The 21,875-nt window shown below is 45.2% G+C and overlaps 1 protein-coding gene across 3 annotated transcripts in view; it reads left to right on the forward strand.

Annotated features, from left to right (window-relative positions):
* skila (SKI-like proto-oncogene a) overlaps positions 1-21,875 on the forward strand; it is a 39,312-nt gene that overhangs the window by 13,398 nt on the left and 4,039 nt on the right. For 2 of the 3 annotated variants that reach the window (XM_054758693.1, XM_054758701.1), the window contains exons 3-6: positions 15,093-15,191; positions 17,154-17,242; positions 19,425-19,567; positions 21,108-21,424. In XM_054758693.1, coding sequence (XP_054614668.1) covers positions 15,093-15,191; positions 17,154-17,242; positions 19,425-19,567; positions 21,108-21,424 — 648 coding nt within the window. The remainder of the gene's footprint in view (positions 1-15,092; positions 15,192-17,153; positions 17,243-19,424; positions 19,568-21,107; positions 21,425-21,875) is intronic. The other variant, XM_054758711.1, reaches the window with a different exon arrangement.

Consider the following 21,875-nt stretch of genomic DNA (forward strand, 5'->3'; position numbering starts at 1 on the left):
CGAAGTGTGTCTGTCTTCCTCTGTACACGCATGCACGCTTTTGCTTGCAGTGGACCGCGTCATCATCCTCTTACCCTGTTTACTCGTACGTGTGTGTGTGTCCTGGCCTGGTTAAATCACACAGGTGAGCCCCCGACAGCTCTGCTAATTAACACTGCGGGCGACCTGGGGGAAGGAAACTGGAGCAAACACGTCAGATGCACATTATTTCTTATTTCTATATTTATTTTTAAACACCCCTCCCTCACTCCACAGCTCGGGTTAACTCTGTGAACGTGCACATGCTAAGAGGTAACGTGTGGCGCTAGGGCCACACTGAAAAGCAACAACAAAAATGAAACAAAGGTGTAATACTCCAACAATAACAAATATATGTTGATATATGCTGTTTTTCTTGAAAATTACCTTTTTTAAGACTTTTTTTTCTCTCCCTCACACGGTGGAACCTTGGTTAGCGGCCGCCTCGGTTTTCCAGTCAGTGTCGAGAATTGACACCACATTTTTTTCTTGGAAAATTTGGAGTTTATTTTTGTAACTTTTCTTTTTATAATAAACGCTTTATCCTCGGGGTTTCATGACATTAAAACGTGACGAGATTTCTCTCTCTCGTGGGTACCGGGCCTGGGACGATAATAAACGAATTCATTCATCACACAATAAATGAAAATGAACTGGATCATTTTGCCTGTCTCCATATATTGCCACGTGCATGCGTGTCTCTTTTTCTTGTCCGTAGAACAACAACGTGATCCCTTTTTCGTTAGTCATACAGTTGTCTCGGCGGGTGGAGGCGGGGCCGCTGGCATACACACCTAGTGCAGAAGAATGTAGGCTGGTGAGGACCAACGCAAGGTAGAGTAGCAGAAATGAAAAGAGTAGGTCGCAGTGTATGGTCATTTATTTTTACTGTACTTTTCTCGCCTCGTTGCCGTAGACCCAACCTCGTCTTGTCCCGTGACACCCCCACTGTATTCCCATAATGTTACCACCTTTTTCTCTCGTTTAATTCCAACCTTTTCCTTGCAATGCTAAGATGCATTTTTGAATTTATTCTTAGGAATGCAACAATTCGGTTCGTATGACGATTTGTGCTTGCCTCTGCGATTCAAGGACGGTATTCAGAACAAAAGGCTTCAGCAACTTTAAATCGATTCAGTAAGTTTTTAGCCAAAAATTCACCCAGTGTGACCTCAATACTGGACAGTCCAGGTGAAGTTTCCTAGATTCCCCCTTTTTTTAGTCAGGGAATCGGGTATAAATGATGGATAATGCTGACACCCTTCAGAATAAATGAGTTAAAAATGCAATATAATGTCAGGGTGACCAGAGGGTGGTATAGCGAGCCATGATGAATCATTTACTTGAAATTATGCAAATTATGCATTATGCAAATTCCCCAGCCAATGAATGTGGTATGGTATCTTCAAGTAACTGTCGAAACTTTCTCACCTGCACGGGCCGATGGCAACAGGGGCTTTTTCTGGGCCGGTAACCCTCCTGATCAGCCATTTGAAAGAACAGTGCAGCAACTAGCAAGATACACTGCATGTTGCAAAATGTTGAAATATGTCAAAACAAGCCTGTGATTAATTCTGTCTGATTAAAAAACTTGGTACCTCATTCACTTCTCTCCTCTAGCCCAGGTATTAAAGAAGTTAGAGCAAATCTCCTCGCGGGAAGTAGTGCCTTTGGTTCCGATTGCTTTAAGATTGAGCCAAGACAAAAGCTGTGATCCACGCGGGGACCTTGGAAAGTACAGTTGTACGACGGAGCAAAATGAACATATTTCGCAGCATCAGATTTGAATGAGATTTCATCTGCAGGCAGAAATTCAAGTGAATTTCTATCCCACATAGCTTTTATCTTGTCCCGAAGCTCCGATCCTTGAGTTTGAAAGGCTTAAAGTTGGACTTAACTTTTCTGTAGATGAATGAAAATACACCTGATATCCTGTGAAAAAATGGCATTTTTAAGGACGCCCCCACAGACTCTCCTAATCGAGCGCGCACGCACACTAAATGCCGTGCAGGGGCGTACAAATCGTCCTTACTTTGCATGTTGTCCCATAAAAATGTCACTTAAAAAGAGTTTATATCATATAAATGAGGACAGATGCGTTCAATATGAATACTGAATAAAGTCAGCAAAAGGAGACGAAGCGAATCAGCCGTGTGTTTCACAGGTCAACCACAACTCCAGCAAGGCACCAACAAGCAGACAATCCAGTAACGTTTAACGTCCTTATCGTTAAAAGTGATCAAATGAAGCACGTAAATATGTAATATATAAATATATAAAGCCTGCCGTGCTTAAATCCAATGATACATTTCCTAGTATCCATTCACTCCATGGATGACCTTTCAAAGGATGTTAGATGATATGATATATGATATATGATATATGATATATGATATGATATGATATGATATGATATGATATGATATGATATGATATAGATACGTCGTCCGCAATGGAAGCTTGACAAGTCAGACTGATGTAGATGGATCACAGGAATATACTGTATGTGGTGATGATTGATTACCTATACCGATACAACCCTGGTCTTGTAATACGGTGGCGGTCTTTTCGTAGTATCATTACTGTGTTTTTCCACACGTGTTCTTATATCTGAGGTTTCTATTTGCAGCATTATCATATTGCATTCGATGTTTCCTTCGTGGCCCTCGTAATGCCTGGCACACACGTGACGTGTGTATCGGGCAGGTTTGGCGAGCGCGTGAAATGTTTCATGTCCAAAAAGCCCACTTCCAAGGCAAAAAGAAAGCACAGGGGAAAAGAAAGCAGCCATTCACGGACTTCTCTCCTTCCTGTTCATGAAATGACAAGCAGGAAGTGTTAGGTCATGTCTGCTGCTAATTATGCTGTTAATAATAGCACTCGTAAGACGTCCAAGCTGTGATGCACGTCTGGATGAGACTCCAGTGAGTCTTGGAGCGCAATGCATATAACTAAGAGACTTTTAACCCTTTACTGTGTAGCAGCTCCACACCCTCGACCCCCTCGGCCATGCTGAGTATAACAAGGCTGTGGCCTCAGTGTGGATTGTAAAATGGCTGACTGCTGTACAGAGGGAGGTGCTGGCAAAAAGTGCGTGTGTGTGATGTGCATGTGATGGGTGTCTAGACAAGAGTGCCCATGTGGCGCAAAAATGTGCCCGAGGCCTGAAGCCAAAGCTGCTGGGGAATGAACCTCCCCTTATCTATTTATGTGTGTGTGTGTATGTGTGTGTGTGTGTGTGTGTGTGTGACTGGCTGATGTTTATCTGCCTCGCTTGTGTCCTGAAACAGGGGAACAGGTGGTATGGGTGGGGGCAGCGGGGGTGGGAGACCACAGACGGTCATGACATCTGCCTCACCTGTCTGCTGCCTGCTTTTTTTTTTGGTCACTTCAGTTTTTATTGAACATTGTTTCTTTTGGATACGAAGCAAAGACGTTGGCGTTCATGTCCGTAGTTGCGCTTTTACTACTCAGTCTGGTGTTCCTTGTGGTGATCCTCGCTGACTGATCCGAAAAATAGACCCATTTCAGATTTGAATCTTCAATTCTGATTCCCGTATTTCCTGTATGCATTGAGTCGAGTGCTTATCGGTGGTGCCTGAGTAGAGTCATCCGGGTCGCGATCATGCCTCCATTCTCCACTTTATGTCTATTCATGATAGTTGGGGTCGCACATCATAAAATATAAAAAATAAATGAATAAATACAATAATTAGAAAAGCACTCAGCGAGCGCAGACCTCTGCCAAGTGTCTTAGTTCCCCCCATGTTGTCATTTACACCCCAAATATCAGTCCTACATTTATTTTAGGTACATATTTATATTCCTTGACCATGAAAACATACCACAGAAGCGTTGGAATAACTTAAAGAATGCTAATGTTAGCATGCTAACACCTAGCATAATAGCGCTAAGTGTTTGTATGAGTGCCTACTTCTGAAAATGCTAAAAATGCAAATATGATTATGTTAGCATGCTAACATTCGCATGCCAACACCTAACATGATAGCTCTAAGTGTCTGCTTAAGTTCATATTCATGGACATCGCAAAAAATGCTAGTATGTTCATGTTGGCATGCTAAAGTTAGCATGCTAACACCTGGCATAATAGTGTCTACCTATGAAAATGGATAAAAATGCTACTATGCTAATATTAGCATGCTAACACCTAGCATGATAGTGTTTATGTACTGTATGTGTCGGTACCGGATGCCAGCCTGTGAGGTTGTGCAAGTGTACGTTTGTAAACCTCACTCCCTCTGCCTTGAGAGCTGCGCTGAACACGTGGGGTTTTGGCCATGTGGTCAGCACTCTCCGAGTGCTTTTCTAATTAATCTCCCATTGCGAAGGTAATGTGTTCGAGCCCCGGTGCGGGCAGTGCGAAGCAGGGCGGGTTACATGTCTACCCATGAAAATAGCAAAAAATGCTAGTATGCTAATGTCGTATGCTAGCGTAATGTACCGGGAAGAAGGCTAAACATCCCAAACAAGTGCTCTGACCATTTTGTGGAGTTGTATGTACAAATGCATGCACCGAAAATGGTCATATCCCACAATGTTAAAGAATCTTTTTTTTTTAATTCCTGGATCCAGGTGGTGATCCGGATCACCCCCAAAATGTAATCAGTTTTTCCATTCAGAACTTTTCACGTTATTTTGAAGACAAACAGATAAACGCCGGCAAAAACATAACCTCCGTGCTGCGCTTGCGCTTTGCGCCGCCCTTGGCGGAGGTGAGTATTACAAGTACAACTAATTAGGGCCATTGTCATGTCTGCTCCACTAAACTACCATCAGGCTTACTGTAGTCGGGGGGGGGGGTTGCACACTTTGTTTGCATTGCTGGAGTACAAGCAGGCGTACTGGCAATGACAGCAGGTGAAATATAGAAATAAAAAATCCTCACATCTCATTTCACAGTGTTGCTGTGTTAATGAGCGACCCCCGCCCCCTCCCAAAAAAAGTCTATTCCTCTAAATGCCCCACTTTATTGCCAGCCTCCCTCGTGGGCTGTTATTGATTTGGCTGCTGAAACAAAGTGGCGCTCCCAGGCCGTGGATAAATGGCTTATTGGATTAAGACCTCTGCTGTGTGTGTGTGTGTGTGTGTGGGGGGGGGGGGGGGGGGGGGGGGGCAAGGTGGGACCACCAGCGCTTTTCATTTATAAAGCGGAGAGCAGACAGATGGCAGGTTTACTGTATGTATTAGATGTTCACTCCAAGCAAAGCTGAGTACAGATATTAATGTGCATTTCTATTCAATGAACCAAGACGTGCGCGCGTTTTTGGCCATTGATAGGAAAGGCCACAGTGCGAGCTCGGCTGTTTCGGAGTAAAGAAGAGCCTTCGCCCCTGCTGCCGCTCCGCCAGGATGTGTGTGTTTTTCTACAAATTGGCGTCTGGACACGACCGCCAGAGTGCGGTGTAGAGGATGTGGTGGAAACAGACAGGGCGTGACCGCGTCTCTGCGGGCGGCTCTTCCTCCCTTTTTTTTTTTTTTTTTTTTTTTTTTTTTTAAAGTTCTTGTCTGGGACACAGTGAGAGTGCACCCAAGTACAGGCTGTTCATTTCCACCCCCTGGATGCCCTTTAAGGAGGACATGGAGGTACGAGTGGCACGGTTCCACTCTTATGATCTACTTTCTCATAGCCTTCACCTTGTACACTGATACCACAATGCCCCCCATGGAGGAAAGGTGAAGCTGAAGGCCTCTGCTGTGTTTTATTGTGCCTGAGATAAGATGTGTGTGTGTGTGTGTTCTCACCAGCCCATTACTGTTTCATTTTCTCCTGCACAGCAACAACACGTGCAAGCTATCCTGGCAGCAAACCTTTATCTCAATGAGCTGCTAATCATTCTTTAACTGTTCCGTGTTGTGCAAATGCAGCGGAACCCGGTTCAGATTTGAAGAACAAAAACATTCCCTTCATACGTAATGGTAATAATCTGTTCCAGGGTTAAACCGTGACCGTTCTAAACCTTCATTAAGTGCATAGGTAGCGTTGGAGGCAACATTTGAACCTCTTGAAGCTCACATGACTGTAAATGACAGGGGTGTCACATTTGGCTAAGCGGCCGCTTTCAAGCACCCGCGATCACAGGTTCCGTTTCATAACGCGCCTCACCCGTGTTTAGCGACATTGTTGCCACAGTATGTTTCTTGCATTGTGCATTTATTGGCTCATTAAATGCAAGCCATCAGCAAGGGGGCATGTCCGCCGAGCAGGTGAGTGGGAGTGAGCCCCGACCACCGAAACGCCGTGCGATTCGCGTATTAAAAAAGCCCTCCATAATGCAACCCAGCCCTCGAGCAACAGAGCCAAGGCTCACCTTCCTGGCAAAAGACGCATGGTTGTCCAAAGTGTGGCACGGGGGCCATCAGCATCACATGGCTCACTGCAGAAACAAGCAAAAGTGGAAAAATGGAGCAAAAAGGCCTAAATGCGACTAGAAAAAGCAAAAATGTTGATACCCATGTATTTAAAGACATGTGTGTGTATATATATATATATATATATGTGTGTGTGTGTATATATATGTGTGTATATATATATATATATGTGTGTGTACTGTATATATATATGAATGTATGTGTGTGTGTGTGTATATATATATGTATATATATATATATATATATATGAATGTGTATGTGTATATACAGTATATATATATATATATATATATATATATATATATATATGAATGTTTGTATGTATGTGTATATATGTATGTATACAGGTATATGTATGTATGTATGTATGCATATATATATGTATATGTATGCAGGTGTATATGTATGTATGCATGTGTATATGTATGTATATATATGTACTGTACTGTATGTATGTATGTATATATATGTATGTATATATATATATATATACGTATATATGTGTGTGTGTGTGTGTGTATATACAGTATATATATATATATTTATACATGTATGTATGTATATGTGTATGTATGTATATATATATGTATGTATGTATGTATATACATACGTGTATATATATATGTTAGTTTTTTATATGTTTGACTGGGTAAGTGTAGACGTGCTTGCCAGCTGCCTGTCTCACGCTTCATGACAACTCTGTATGTGTTTGCGCCTGAGACGGTAGAACATTTGTCGTGTTCCTTTGTATGTTATGGTCTCATGCTCCACATCTGCTCCATCAACGCCAAACAACTTCCTTATTACAGCCAGCGTTTCCTCCCCGTCTCTGCTTCTCCTCCACCTTCAGCCATGCAAGATTCAAGAGAGTTTTATTGTCATGTGCATAGTACAACAGCAGTTATACCATGCAATGAAAATCTTATTCTGTTCATTCTCCCAAGAAAAGAAAGAAAACAAATGAAAGAATAAGAACATAAGAAACATAAACACATAAACATATATACCAATAAATTAAGCAACAACAACAGAAGAGACATTAATACAAGTAAATAATACAAATAAATAAATAAATAAAGTGCTATGAGTGTGTGCGTGTGTTGCGTGTCGCAGGAAACACACGTCACCAACAGTTTAGTAAGAGCGCCACCATGTGGTGTACATATCAGGACATTAAGAGCATAGGCAACACAGGAGGGGTGCATGTTTTGACACATTGTCACCCGCATGTGTGCAACACTTCAGGTACAGAAGCATTACACACACACACACACACACACACACCCAGACATGAGACTTGGACTTTTTGCTGTGGATCATTCACACGCTACCGTCACACAATCCCTTCATCAAGTGGTGCTTTTTATTGAAAATAAATGTGATGAATGCACACATTAGTTCTGGCTCGTTCACATGATTCATGTATGACTGACCGACATAGCCGACGTGTTCATGCATCCCCCCACACACATACCCTCCCTTTCCGCTTCACTGCTCTTTGTGTGTGTGTTCTCCATAGAGCTTATGTACATTATACATTCAGCAGGAAGACTGCACGGGTATTTATAGCCTGTGTGCGTGTGTGCGTGTGTGTGTGTGCGTGTGTGCGTGTGTGTGTGTGTGTGTGTGCGCATGTGCACATGCATGTCCATACACTGAGACGGCAGTCATCTGGCGTGTCCACGTGAGGGAAAGCTTGACCTCGCTTCTTGTTTGCTCGCTGTGTGTCACAAAAGTGCTTCTGGATCTGATGGGGAGAGAAAGCAGACCACCACTGCTGGTCTGAGAGAGAGAGACCCCCTTGTACCCGCGCCAGTGGCATTCTTGTGAAATCCATGAATGAAGCGGAGGTGCAATCCAGCGCTTCCTGTGCAGCTCGGCGGTGAGGAAACGCTAGATGGTGTCGTACAGCAGCAACCCACAGCCCTCTAGTAATCCCAGCACTCTTTCACCGTGTGGAAAACAAAGACTAGCGAGATAGCAACGTCAAAAATGAATAGTGAGCCACCATCCGTGTGGGTCGAGAGCAGGGGTGTCGGACTGGTTTCCAGTGACGTCGCAGATGTGACAGCGAAAGCTGTGGCCTGGTGGTGTCATTCATTATTTACTCATGTAGTCGTCCCTCGCTATGTCGTGGTTTTCCAGGAACGAATGAATGAACGAATGAATGACTGAATAAATGACGGCTGTTTGGTGGCAGTTTACGGTCTGTTATTAGTCAATACATATTGAAACGCAAGTCATATGCAGCATTGCGGTCACTAGACGGCAGGAATGACACAAAACATTGATGAGACGTTAGCTTCATGCCTGGAGGCTAGCTGGCTAATCATGCAGATCTCACTTGCCTTTAAGCCCTCCATGTTAAGCTGCAAGATGTTGGGCGATGACGGCCCCCAGACCACATCTTTGGGTTTATCACCTCTTTGCTTCTGAGGCCCAGGGGCTACCATTGTACCACCCCGAAAGCATCTTATGAGTTTCATCTTTAGCCTGGAAGTCATGATAGAGTTTCCAGGTACCAGAGCTCGCCAGCGTGGAGGCAGACGAGTGACTGGATGCCTGCGTCCCACAGCAACGGACAACCCGTACGTACAAGCAGGTATCCAACCATCTGAGCTTAGTTTGTTCGATTAAGATTGGCCATCACTTCATCATAATAAAATAATCGAAATATCAGAATTGATCTCAGCTAGCGCCTCTCCAAGTCTAGACAGCGTATTCATTACATCCGGACTCCTTTTATCTTGTAGTTGGGACTACTTGTTTGTTTACCGACTTACTGACAGGTAAGGTAGCCAGTCCCAATGAGCTTGAGTGTGACGAGCGGTCATTCAATGATGATTAAGAAACATTAACGCCACCACGGTGGCAGGGCGGAGGCGTGGATCTCCGGCTTGTGGCTGCTCTGGGGGCGGGACGGACACCTCGTGAGCAACCGCTGCTGCTCAGTGACAACACACAAACTGCACAATAAGACGTACTTTCACTTTTAAGTCCCCAAATACCAGAAAACTCTCCAACGACGCCAGAAAAAGTAGCTCGATGTATGCATCCGCGTCAACATACAAGAGAACAGCGCAAATCCGGTCTGTATTGAAATGAACAATGTTTGTTTTTGATATCGTGCTTCAAAGAAATATTGATATATTTTAATGATATCGATATATCTGTGGTCTAGAGTGTGTTTTCCAGATACGTTGTTAATTAGGTCTTTGTTTTGCTAGTGGTCAGCGCCGAAGATCTGGTCTTAATTGGACAGGAACGGCAACTGCATCGTTTATTTTTAAACTTTCCTCTCAGCCTGCACACAACAAACGAGGGTACCGTTCCACAACCAGGTGGTTGCTTGTTGTTGTTGTTGTTGTTGTAGTTGTAGTATTTAACGCAGCACTTAGCCCACACAGACGTACAAACAAGCTCTTTGTGCTCCAGTAATGTCTGCTGTGCGAGCGTCACGTGTACTCATGGTCTGGGGAATATGCCCAGGCCGCGGAAAATGGGTCACCGTGAACGTTCACATGGTTGAGTCTGTCTAGGGCAGTATGTTTCATCGAGCTGCCGCCTAGTGTGTGTGTGCGTGTGTGTGTGTGTGGTTGCAGCAGCAGGCAGACTGCTGGTGATTAGGAACAACAGGGCAGAGTTCAGCCGAGCGAGTGTGCGGAATGCTAATCCACGTTGTCACAAGGCGAGGTTCAGCCTGACGACGGGCCGGGCGGGTTTGGGGCTACCGGAGGGTTTGGGGGGGTATCCACATGTGCACAAACAGGCCAGATGAGAGACGTGAGTCATTACTGCACATTAGGATGACACGGTCTTTGTTAATAAGAGAGAGCGATGGGCAGCAAGGAGCACGGAGTGACAAAGACAGTTGTGTTGAGGTGTGCTTGCGCTTGTCATTACGCCAGCGCAGCCCTACAGAAATAATGAGCAGAGGAATGTCTGTGTGTGTGTGTGTGTGTGTGTGTGTGTGTGAGATAGTGGGTGGTGGGTGTGAAGCTGTCAACTGTCAGGTAAAGTGGAATCACACAAGCAGCCATTAGCCAAGCATGCTCATACGGTACATAAGACCCCGGCATGTATACATACTGTATATGGTATACTGTATACTGTATACGGTATATGGTATACTGTATTATGCCTCTTTTTGCCTCTTGCGCAAAAAAATGTAAAGCATGTATAAATACGTTGTTGGGGTTGAGCGTTGGGGATGATAACAGCTTGAGTTAAACTGCGAAAATGTTGCCGCATTGAGAGCATCAGTGGACATAAGACGAACAAGTAGGGGTGTTACGAAACACTCAGTCGACGAGATGATACAGGAGATAGATCTACTAGAACGAGACAAGATTTTAACTTTAGTTTTAAGAGAAGTACAATGAAAAAATACAATCTATTAACTACAATACTCTCATCTACACTCTGTGTGCATGCCAGCCGCCCCGCCTCCACCCACCGAAACAAAGAGACTCCATTCATGCCGTTGTTCTATGGCACAAACGTGCCAAGGAGCTGAAACCCATGCACAGAGTGAACTCTCTTCCCGCCTGTTTGGAGGCGAGAGAAGAGGACAGCGGACACGCATGCACGTGGCGATATATTGAGACCAGCAAAATGATCAAGCTCATTTTCATTTATCGTGTGATGAGTTTGTTTATTTACTATTGCTGTTCAGTCTTTAAGTGACCCAGACGTAGCATCCCAGTGTTCACATGAACCGAACACCGCCGCTAATAGCCTGTGTGCGTACTTGCCGAGAACCAACAACCAAAACACAGCCGTAGGCCGGTAGGCGATGTTTTTGCAGTCAGCGACGTTTTCCTTCCGTCATTTTGGCAAAGTTGCAAAAAAAACGTGTTTGGTGCTTAAACGCACCCTTGATGTACGACATTTCGACCCGCTTTAACAGTCAAACGGCCTTCAGAAGACGTGATAAGGGTCGGCCCCTAGTGTCCTTCCAACCCACACGTGATGTTCTTCTCATAAAGATGGGATGAGTGCGACACGCACACACACACACACACACACACACACACACACACACACAACGCTGGGCACACTTTAATGAGCTGTCAGTTGTCTCATCAGCAGAACATCTGCTGTCAAGGGGGGGTCAAGCAGATGAAAGACCGCCAGATGACCTGTTGTTAATGTCACTTTGACTGCAGGCTTCCACCTGCACCAGCAGGAAAACAACACATGCACACGCGCACACACACACACACACACACACACACACACACACAGAGTCAACCTGAATAGACTGTAGAAAAGAAGCCAGCAGACTCGGTTGGCTTCCACGCACGCACCACTGCAGTGGCTTTACAGACGCCTTTTCCTTCAATCTCCCTCCCTCCTCCCTGACCGCCTTGTCCCGTCACCTGACTGGAGTCGCTCCATCCCCCCCCCCATCAGTGCTGCAGTGCTGCCTTGCAGGAAGGGGGGGGGCAGGATAGCCAATCACAAGCGTGCGCAAGTAGACGAGCCCCCTCGCTCTGCACACACACACACACACACACACACACCTGGCTGTGTATATGGCTCCAGGCTGTTCCAAGTGTAAACACACATTCATTCATCCGTGCCTTTGTAAATACTACACACCATCCCTGACACACACACACTAGTGTTAGTGTTTCGAATCCTTATTGTCTGCTAAATCTAAATAAACGTGCAGCCGAGTTACACGCGTGCATGTCCTACAGCCGTGAGACATTTGGAGGCGTATTTATCCAGACATCCATCAGGTGTCTGTGGCGTGTTTGCAGAGCCGGCGCCAGCCTTACTTTACTCTTGCTTAGCATAGAGATGGATACACGTACGCGACACCTGTAAACACTGTATGGCTGCTCCGCTCCCATTTGCATGATGTCGTTGTCATGTAGGAGGAAAAGACTTGATGAGGCAGAGGCCGCTAACTCGGGCTAGTAACTTGATATTGAATGACGTTAAAAATCATTTCACTATACCAGTTAAATAAATAAAAACTTGGCGTAAAAATTTTATTTTGCTTGAAATTTTTAGAGAAAGATATGTTGTTCCAGTGATTAAAACAAACAAACATGCATTATATCGATGTAGCTGCTCATTACTGAAGAATGGAACATGTGCATGCAGAAAATGTCATAAATGATTCAGTACAAAATGTCAATATATATATACATATATATATTTTTCTTACAAATGTGATGTTTCCAAACACGGCATGGTGTAACACGGTGTGACATATTTGAGATCGGAGAGTGCTGTGTGCTCGCGGAGGCCTGGCTGGACGGAGGATATACCGGACTCGGTGGTCCAGTTGGGGACATTTGCCGCTTGCCGAGGAGATCGGACTTCAGCGTCTTGTGGACACAGAGCCTCGGGGACTGTTCTCCCCGAAGGTTACCAGCATGTAGGCTTTCCCACGAGGGCAAATAGCATCCTGTACCAAGTCTACAGCAACATGAAAGGTGCTTTGAAGGCTGTTCCAAGTCCCCATTTTGGAAAAGCTAATGTCTCTTCTGTTGTTGTTGCTTAATTTATTGGTATTAATGTTTCTTCTGTTCTTATTCATTTTCTTATGTTTTCTTTCTTTCTTGGGAGAATGAACAGAACAAGAATTTCATTGCATAGCAGAACTACCTGTTTTACTGAGCAAATGACAATAAAACTCTTGAATCTTGAATCTTGCATTGCTGGCGTTACTCGTGCATGCAGGAAAACTGCCGGTCCATACCTGCCGGTGGATCAGTACTGCTTTACGAGAGATCACAACGTCAGATATGGATGTTTTTCCCAATCCCTAAAGCTAATATCCAAAATGACACGTAAAACGAGAAACGTGGAGTAATTGAGGATGAATAATCCGTGTGCCGGTGGCTTAATCTGCTAAATAAGGCTGTTTAGGGATTAGCCGTTAGCTCTCATGCCAGGTGGCTGCTACCTGCTTGTCAGACTCATTTGGTGGTATTGTTCTGAGCTGGTTTAGTGCTGAGAAACCCTCTAGTGGCTGTTGTGCTGGATTATTCACTGTGTGCACGAGTGTGGATAAATGTTTATAGATGGCCTGGAAGTCAATTATTGATGCTTTGTACAAGCTCTCGTTTGCTCTTCGTCTTTTCTTCTTCCTCCTCCTCTGCGTCCTGGTCTCATGCCCCCGCCCCCACCCCTCCCGGCTAGAGCTGTTTACAAGGCGGAAATACTAGAAAGTCTTGTTCCTCCAGTGTCTTATGTCTTCCGCTTTGTTTTGTTTTTGAAATAGCGTGAGTCGGGTCAAAGCACCCCCACCTCTACCCCCGTCTGTCGCAGATACGCATCAGCTCGTGGCCTCTCGCTGAGTGTTTGATGGCGGGAAAAGTAGACACCACACACAACTGGAAGCCATGCTGCTACTGTTTGCTGTTTACCGACAATCTGACATGATGACTTCTAAAGACACATCAATGCAGAAAGAAGAAATGGGACTGAGACAAAAAATGATTAGAGTCAGCATTTTTTTGCAAACAAGCATGAAAGTGAAATAGGCTGTTCATCAGCTGATCAAAAGTTTAAGACCATAGCTAAAAAAAACAAAAAAACAACCCCCCCTAAAATACAAGTAAAATGTATTAAAAAAAAAGGAGTGAGTTATGACCAGCTTGCCATTCTTGTTCATGAGGTGAAAAATGGGTTTGGCCATGCTTGGTAAGTGTTGCTCCAGGTGGTGAAGATGGGGGCATCCACTGTCTGGAACTTTTTTTGGAAATCCATCCCCAAATGTTCTCCATTGGGTTTAGATGAGGGGAACACGCAGGATGGTCCAAAAGAGTGAGTCGGGTCAAAGCACCTCCACCTCTACCCCCGTCTGTCGCAGATACGCATCAGCTCGTGGACTCTCGCTGAGTGAGAGTGAGCTTATTCCTCTTTGTGAAGTGCGGTGATGTCCTGTTGAAAAAGCACATAATTACCACACAACATCTCCACATAGCCGACTGCTGTTTGACGCCCCTGCGCAACCTGAAGCTCCATTGTTCCATTGAAGGGTCATGATGGTGGAAAACATCTCAGGTGGGATCTCCTTGTCATGCCAGTAACGCTGGAAGCCATCAGGACCGTCAAGGGAGAATAAAACTTTCTTCCACCTTTCTCTCCTGCAAATTCCAAACCTTGAAGGAGACCAGGTTGGGCCGAGGATGGTCGTGTGTCTTGACATTTTTTTGCCAAGATTTTGGCTTTCAAAACTGTGCTCTTAAACTTTTGATGAGCAGCCTATTTCACTTTAATGCTTTTTTGCAATCAGTTGCTTTACGCTAAACATTTTTTGTCTCACTCCCATTTTTTCTTTTTGCATTTTGAAGCATTATATGCATGTGTGCGTGTGTGCGTGTGTGTGTGTTTGTAGTGCATCCTCCAGCTGTGCCGCATGTTTACCAATGAGTCACTGTGGAACACAATGGAGACTACGTCGAGGCAGCTTCCACCGCCCGTCTTTTATTCATCATGCTTCCATGGCGGCCTCGTTCGTTCTCTTCGCTTTCTCTGCCTCGCGACGCCATTTGTCTCCCTTTCCCGTCGCTCGCATGCCATTTGTGTGGGACCCCTCCTGTTTTAAATGTCATCGGCACCCTTCTATCTCCACTTTTCCTACATTTCTTTCCCACGCCTCCATCAGCATCGCCGCCTGTTTAACCTTGGCGTGTCCCTCCGCTCTTTTTTTGTTTCAGAAGGCGGCCGAGGATGAGGAGGAGATTCAGGGGCACAAACCCTCGGCGGACCTCTGCCCCCCCAGCGGCAAGTTGGCTGAAGTGGAGCCCACGAGAAAGGTCAGTCGCCGGGCACTCATCTCCTCTTTCCTTTTCTCTCCTCCATCATCACCGCCCCTTCGTCACCTCCCGTCGCTCGCCCCGCTGTCGCCACCCTCCTATACATGCAGGTCAGCTCTCAGGGTCAACTACCACCTACGCAAACCCAGTCCCTCCCCCCTGACAGACACATACACACCCCCATCCAGCCATTTCTGTCAACGGCACGTGCTGTTTCTCTGTCAGGCAGGGAGCTCTCGCTCTCTCTCACACACACAGTAACACAGCTGCAGAGCCCCCCCAGCTGCAGCACACAACCCCATCCTGGCATGCACACATAAGGAGCGGAGAGCTCTTTATCATGATTATCTCTTTGCTTCCTCAGACACACACATACATACACACACATACAGTACACACATACACACATTACACACACACATACATACATACACACACCCATACACACATACATACATACACACATACACACACACACATACATACACACATACACACGCACACCCATACACACATAAACGCATACCTACAGTACATACACACACACACATACATACATACATACTGTACATACACCCATACACACATACATACATACATACACACATACGTACACACATACACACATAAACGCATACCTACATACACACACACATACATACTGTACATACATACATACACACATACATGCATACACACATACATACATACACACACACGTATACATACACACATACAGGTACATATACACACACACACACATATACATACATAAACGCATACCTACATACACACACACATACATACTGTACATACATACTGTACATACATACACACATACACACATACATACATACACGCACATGTATACATACACTCACACATACATGCACACATACATACACATCCATACATGCACACATACATGCACACATACATACACACACATACATGCACACATACATACACACACATACATACACATATACATACACATATACATGCATACATACATGCACACATACATACACACACATACATGCATACATACATACACACATATACATACATACATACACACACATATACACATATATACATACACACATACTTGTATGCATACATACAGTACACACATATACATACATACACACATACACATATACATACATACACACACACATACAGGTACATGCACACACACACACACACACACATACATACATAAACGCATACCTACATACACACATACACGCACACATACACACATACATACATACATACATACATACATACATACATACATACACACATATACATACATACACACATATACATACATACACACATACACATACATACACACACACACACACATATACACATACATACATACACACATACATGTATACATACATACAGTACACACATATACATACATACACACATACACATACACCCATACACGTATACATACATACAGTACACACATATACATACATACATACACACATATACATATACAAACATACACACATACACATATACATACATACATACACACATATACATATACAAACATACACACATACACATATACATACATACATACACACATATACATATACAAACATACACACATACACATATACATACATACATACACACATATACATATACAAACATACACACATACACATATACATACATACATACACACATACAGACCCTCCGTTTTTTGCAGGTGATGCTTGACGCATCATCCCTCATCCACATCCACTCATGCATATATTAGCCGTATTAGATTAGCATCCCCACAGCGCCACGTACATCGCAGCCCATTTCCTCCTGCACGTGCACATCTGAGCACTCACATGCATGTAATTATACCTGTGTAGTAATTCTCCTATCCCAAGTTGTCTTCAAAGAGACACCTACAATTGTCTTTTTTCTCCTCCACAGGATAAGACGTCTGCAGCGGCTGCGGCATATAACCGCCTTTTCTCGGACATCAAAGAGGAGCCAGGACACCCCACCCTGGTTCACCCCAGGTACTACACTGTTCACCATGTGTAGGGCTGGAGATAATCCTCCTCTTAGAGTAAATGTGAATAAAAATAGATGAGTGGAGCAGCTGAATGTTTGGACGATCACAAGTGAACCAAAAAATACTCAGACTTCAACCTAGACCAGTTCAACCTCAACCATTGCATCCCTTCTCTGCAGGACTTGGCTTTTTTCCACCTTTTTCCTCCCTCTGTTGCAATTTTTCCATAATTTTTGTTTGTCATTTTTCAAAACGGGGACTCATAGTGTCCGTTTTTTCCAAAGACTTGCACGTGGGCCTGTCACGATAATCGATAAATCGAACAATAAAAAAAAAATCATTATGCCGGCCTCGATAAATTGACATGCGCATGCTTGGGTGCGTCATGCATGTCTCTCTAAAGTACACAGGCTGGATGACAAGAGGCTTCACTCTGCATCTGTCTGTGCCGTTGGTTCTATAGTGGAAAGAACAGAGAGAGTGAACGGAGAACCCTCCTCTCATTCAGCTTCTTTGTGGAGGCTACTAGCGTGTGGATCCAGAGGGCTAGCAGTTAGCCTCGTGACCACCGAAGCGATGGTTTCTGAGGAGAATGCCACAGCCGACATCCCCAGTGTGGGAATATTTGGGTTTTAAACGGAACGAACACGGTGAGCGCATGAACACCGACGAACCGGTATGTCGCATTTGTTGGGAAGTAGTGACGAGGAAAAAGGGGAACGCGACCGACTTGTATGCACGCCTGAAACACGACCATCCTTTTCAATTTTCCCAACTGGGTTGAAAAACAAAACAAAACAAAAACTACCGCCGGAGGTGCAGCAGAGCCTTCATCCCAACCGCCAACGCTTACTGAGGCGTTTGGTTGGCGGCGTAAGTATAAACAAAACAGCGCATAATGGTTCGCGCACACAGACAGTGTCGCCCTCTACATTGCAAAAGAAATGCAACCATTCAATATGGTTATATGCCATATAATGAGTGGAAAAATGGTCTAAAAAAATGTTGTCGATAATATCAGTTATCGACTATAATTTGTAGCACAGTTACAGGCTTGCTTGCACTGTTGTTCTCGTGCACAGATAGATAGATAGATAGATAGATAGATAGATAGATACTGTACATAGATAGATAGATAGATAAATAGATGTCTACACTTTAAAAAGAGTATAAATGCAATTTGACATTTTTAGAGGGTTAAGATGAAAAACTATCATAACTATTCCAATTGGCTTCCCGCTTCTTTATAGTAACTCAGCTGCCTTGCTTAACCTACTTCCCACCTCTCTTGGCGGGGGCGGGTCCACTCCTTGCTCCTTCCTCTTCTTTTCTACTCTCCTCTGTCATCTCGTTTCCCCTCTCCTCCTTGTCTCCTTTTTCTTTTCCTCGCTTCTCTGTCCTTTCCTCTCTCTTCTGCCCTCTCTCCTCTCCTCTCTACCATCTCCTCCATCCTGTCCTCTCTCCTCCATCCTCTCTCCTTTGCTGTCTCCCCCATCCTCTCTCCTCTTGTCTTTTCTGTCTCCTCCGTCCTCTCCACCTCCTCCTGTGATCTGATCTGCGTCCTATTCCCTGCCGTCCGTCGTGCCTCCGTGGCGGCGCTAGCAAAAAGACCACTTGCTGTCTTCTCTGCGTCTGCAGGCAGTATCTTTCTCTCTCCCTCACTTGTAGCGCCACCTGGACATTTGTGATAAGGCCAAGGTCTGTTTAGGCGGAGCTGGTGTAAACACAAGATAAGAGATATCCGTATTCCTCTGCTGTGTTCTTGCTTTTTACGCTCGTGACTCCACTGAAACACTTGGCAAGCAACTGTTGTTGTACTTAGCACATTCAGCACCACCGTGCTTTTATAGCTCATGCAGAATAAATTATGGCAGGCGTGTGTGTGTGTGTGCGCCTCTGCAACATACAGTACATATACATGCATGCAAAGTCCGTGGCTCGTAAGGTTTTATGAGCCTCACAAGTACATGAAAGGTGACATTGCTGGCGGTGATGAGTCAGCTAACAAAAACAGAAGAGGCGCTCCAGTCAGTCCATCAATCACCACACGTAGACAGCAACTTAAGAACGAGGAAATAAGCAGAATTCATTTCACGCTGTGAAAACTGTCAACCATTGTGTGTGTGTGTGTGTGTCGGGGGTGGGGTGGGCGTGTGAGTGCCTAATGGTATCTGTTTGTCCCCCAGCTACTACCTGTACACGTACGATAAGATGGTGGCTCCTAACGTGTCTCTGCGGCGGGAGGCGGAGATGAGCCCCGAGATGCTGGGAGCGCTGCTGAAACAGCACTACGGCCGCCGGGTGCTGCACCACGACGAGCCCCCCATGGGTCGGTATCGCAGTCATCATCACACGCCAGCCTTTGCCTTGCCCCTTCATCTCCAACTCATTACTACAAACTACATTTGCCAGCATAGGAAATCATGCAAGTTGCAACAATCTGCTCCATAGAACCTTTCTTCATGTGCAGCCAATGTTTACATGTAACATTCATTTATGCTACGATACAGTGAAGGTGTTCCTGGTGCTATTACTTTTATTAGTTTATATTGTATTTGCTATATTGTACAGATGCACTCATTTCTATGGTTATCATCGCACTTTTCCTCTTTGCCCTCAATGGTAGCCTTCTGCGGTGGCGTCACAGGAAAAACAGCCCCAAAAAAGAAAAAAAACACCCACGCAATTAAGTCGTGAGGCCTTTTTTTTTTTCCCCAAGAATATCCTTGGCTTCGACTTTTGAAGGGTGCCCCGCAATCCCAGCGCTGAGCTTACAGCACACGTCCGTCATTTGTTATTAATAAGTACGCTTGCTATCAGGCTTCTTACCTCTCACGCGTGCAGATGAGATGCCGAAATATTCCTCCATGTAAATAAATGACACACACACAGACACACACACGTAGCAGCTAGCAGGAGCCGTTAGCATCCGTACGACGTGAGCGGAAGAGACAAGCATATCTTGCTTATGGAGGAGACACGTGCTCACTGTAAACAGTAAACGTCCATCTCTCTCTCTCACACACGCACACACACACACACTCACACAGTGCCTGCAGCCATGCACATAATCACGTGCTGACCTTCAGTTAAAGACTCAGGGGGGAACCCTCACTGTTGATGAGCAAACAGGGTGGCAGTGACCTCCTTTTCTGCACTTCCAGGGTGTGTGTGTGTGTGTGTGTGTGTTTTATATGCAGACAAGTGTGTGTTCATACTATCATCATGCACGTGAATGACAGGAATGTTTCATCCTTGTGTCTCCCTGGCACCTTCCACCCTTCCTTCCATCCATCCATCCATCCACCCTTCCATCCTTCCATCCATCCATTCTCATCTTCAACTCCACCTCCTGCAGTCTGCTGTCACTGTTTTCCTTCTCTCCTGCTTCACTGCACTCCGCTCTGTCTGCACCTTTTGCTATTTCTGTCCTTCCTACTTTGTTGTGATGCACGTCGTCCTGTTTGTGTTTTGTGTGTGTGTGTGTGTGTGTGCATGTGCATGTGCATGTGCGTGCGTGTGTGTGTGCATGTGCGGTGCTAGCATGTACAGCATGCAGGCTCTCCTGTGCCAGACGTGTTATTTCCTGCTGTGGGACTAAAATAAGGCGGGCAAACAACCAATTGCCTCCATGGGAGCTCTGCCTGCAAAACCCTTCATTAGCAGCCCGCCCCCCATGCATTGATACATTGATGAATGGCCATCCAGTTATGTGCTGATTTTTCATGGGCGAGATGGAGGTGTTAACTTTTTTTTTTTTTGGCGTAGGCAAGAGTGCGCACCAGCTCGGCTCGCACTTCCTGCCGTACAGCCGCCTCCTCTATGCTTCTTTTTTTTTTGGGTCTAACTTCATCCCTCATCTCTTTCAGACCTTCACGCGTCGCCTCCCCTGGCCGCTGCCGCCGAGGAGGCCAAGTCCCAACATGCCGCCGCCGAAAGGGAATGCCAAGCCCAGGCAGTTTCCATGGAGACAAGCAGCCTGAGCGGCAAGATAGCCGCCCACACCCCTCCTCCTCCACCTCCTCCTCCCGCATCGCCGCCAGTAACCAGGGAGGATGCGGGCTGCGGCGGAAGCGTGGCGGTGGAGGACGACAAGGACCGAATCGTGGTGGAGATCATGCAGATGTACAGCAGGCAGCAGGAGAAGCTCAACTCCACCCTGCACAAACAGCTGCAGCTGGAAATGGTGAGCAATTACTCAGAGAAATGCAGCAGAACACCAGAACTTTAGAACGCCAGAACACAGGCGTCCCAACACTAACATTCAGCATTTAGCTCGTATTCACGTTTGTCTTTTATTCATCACTCCAAAAAAGTCAACATATGCAGTTAGAGCACTTAAATACACCCTGCTGACCCCAAAACAAGTATTCTCACCATAAGGGGGGAAAAAAAACCTGAAAAAGGCCGGGCTGTCTTCTCTCCCCCCCGGCAAGTCTGAGCTTTTCTTCCGGTCACTCACACACACACACACACACACACACACACACACACACCGGGGAAAAAAGGTTGTTAGCAAACGAGAAGGAGTCATGACCATCCATCAGCTAAGGAATGTGACAAATCTACCAGATGGTTCACCGATTTGGAAGATGATTAATAATGAATTATTAACTCATTCAATGCCAAAGACGTTT

The sequence above is a fragment of the Dunckerocampus dactyliophorus genome, chromosome 2, assembly GCF_027744805.1.
Source record: "Dunckerocampus dactyliophorus isolate RoL2022-P2 chromosome 2, RoL_Ddac_1.1, whole genome shotgun sequence".
Classification (NCBI taxonomy): domain Eukaryota; kingdom Metazoa; phylum Chordata; class Actinopteri; order Syngnathiformes; family Syngnathidae; genus Dunckerocampus; species Dunckerocampus dactyliophorus.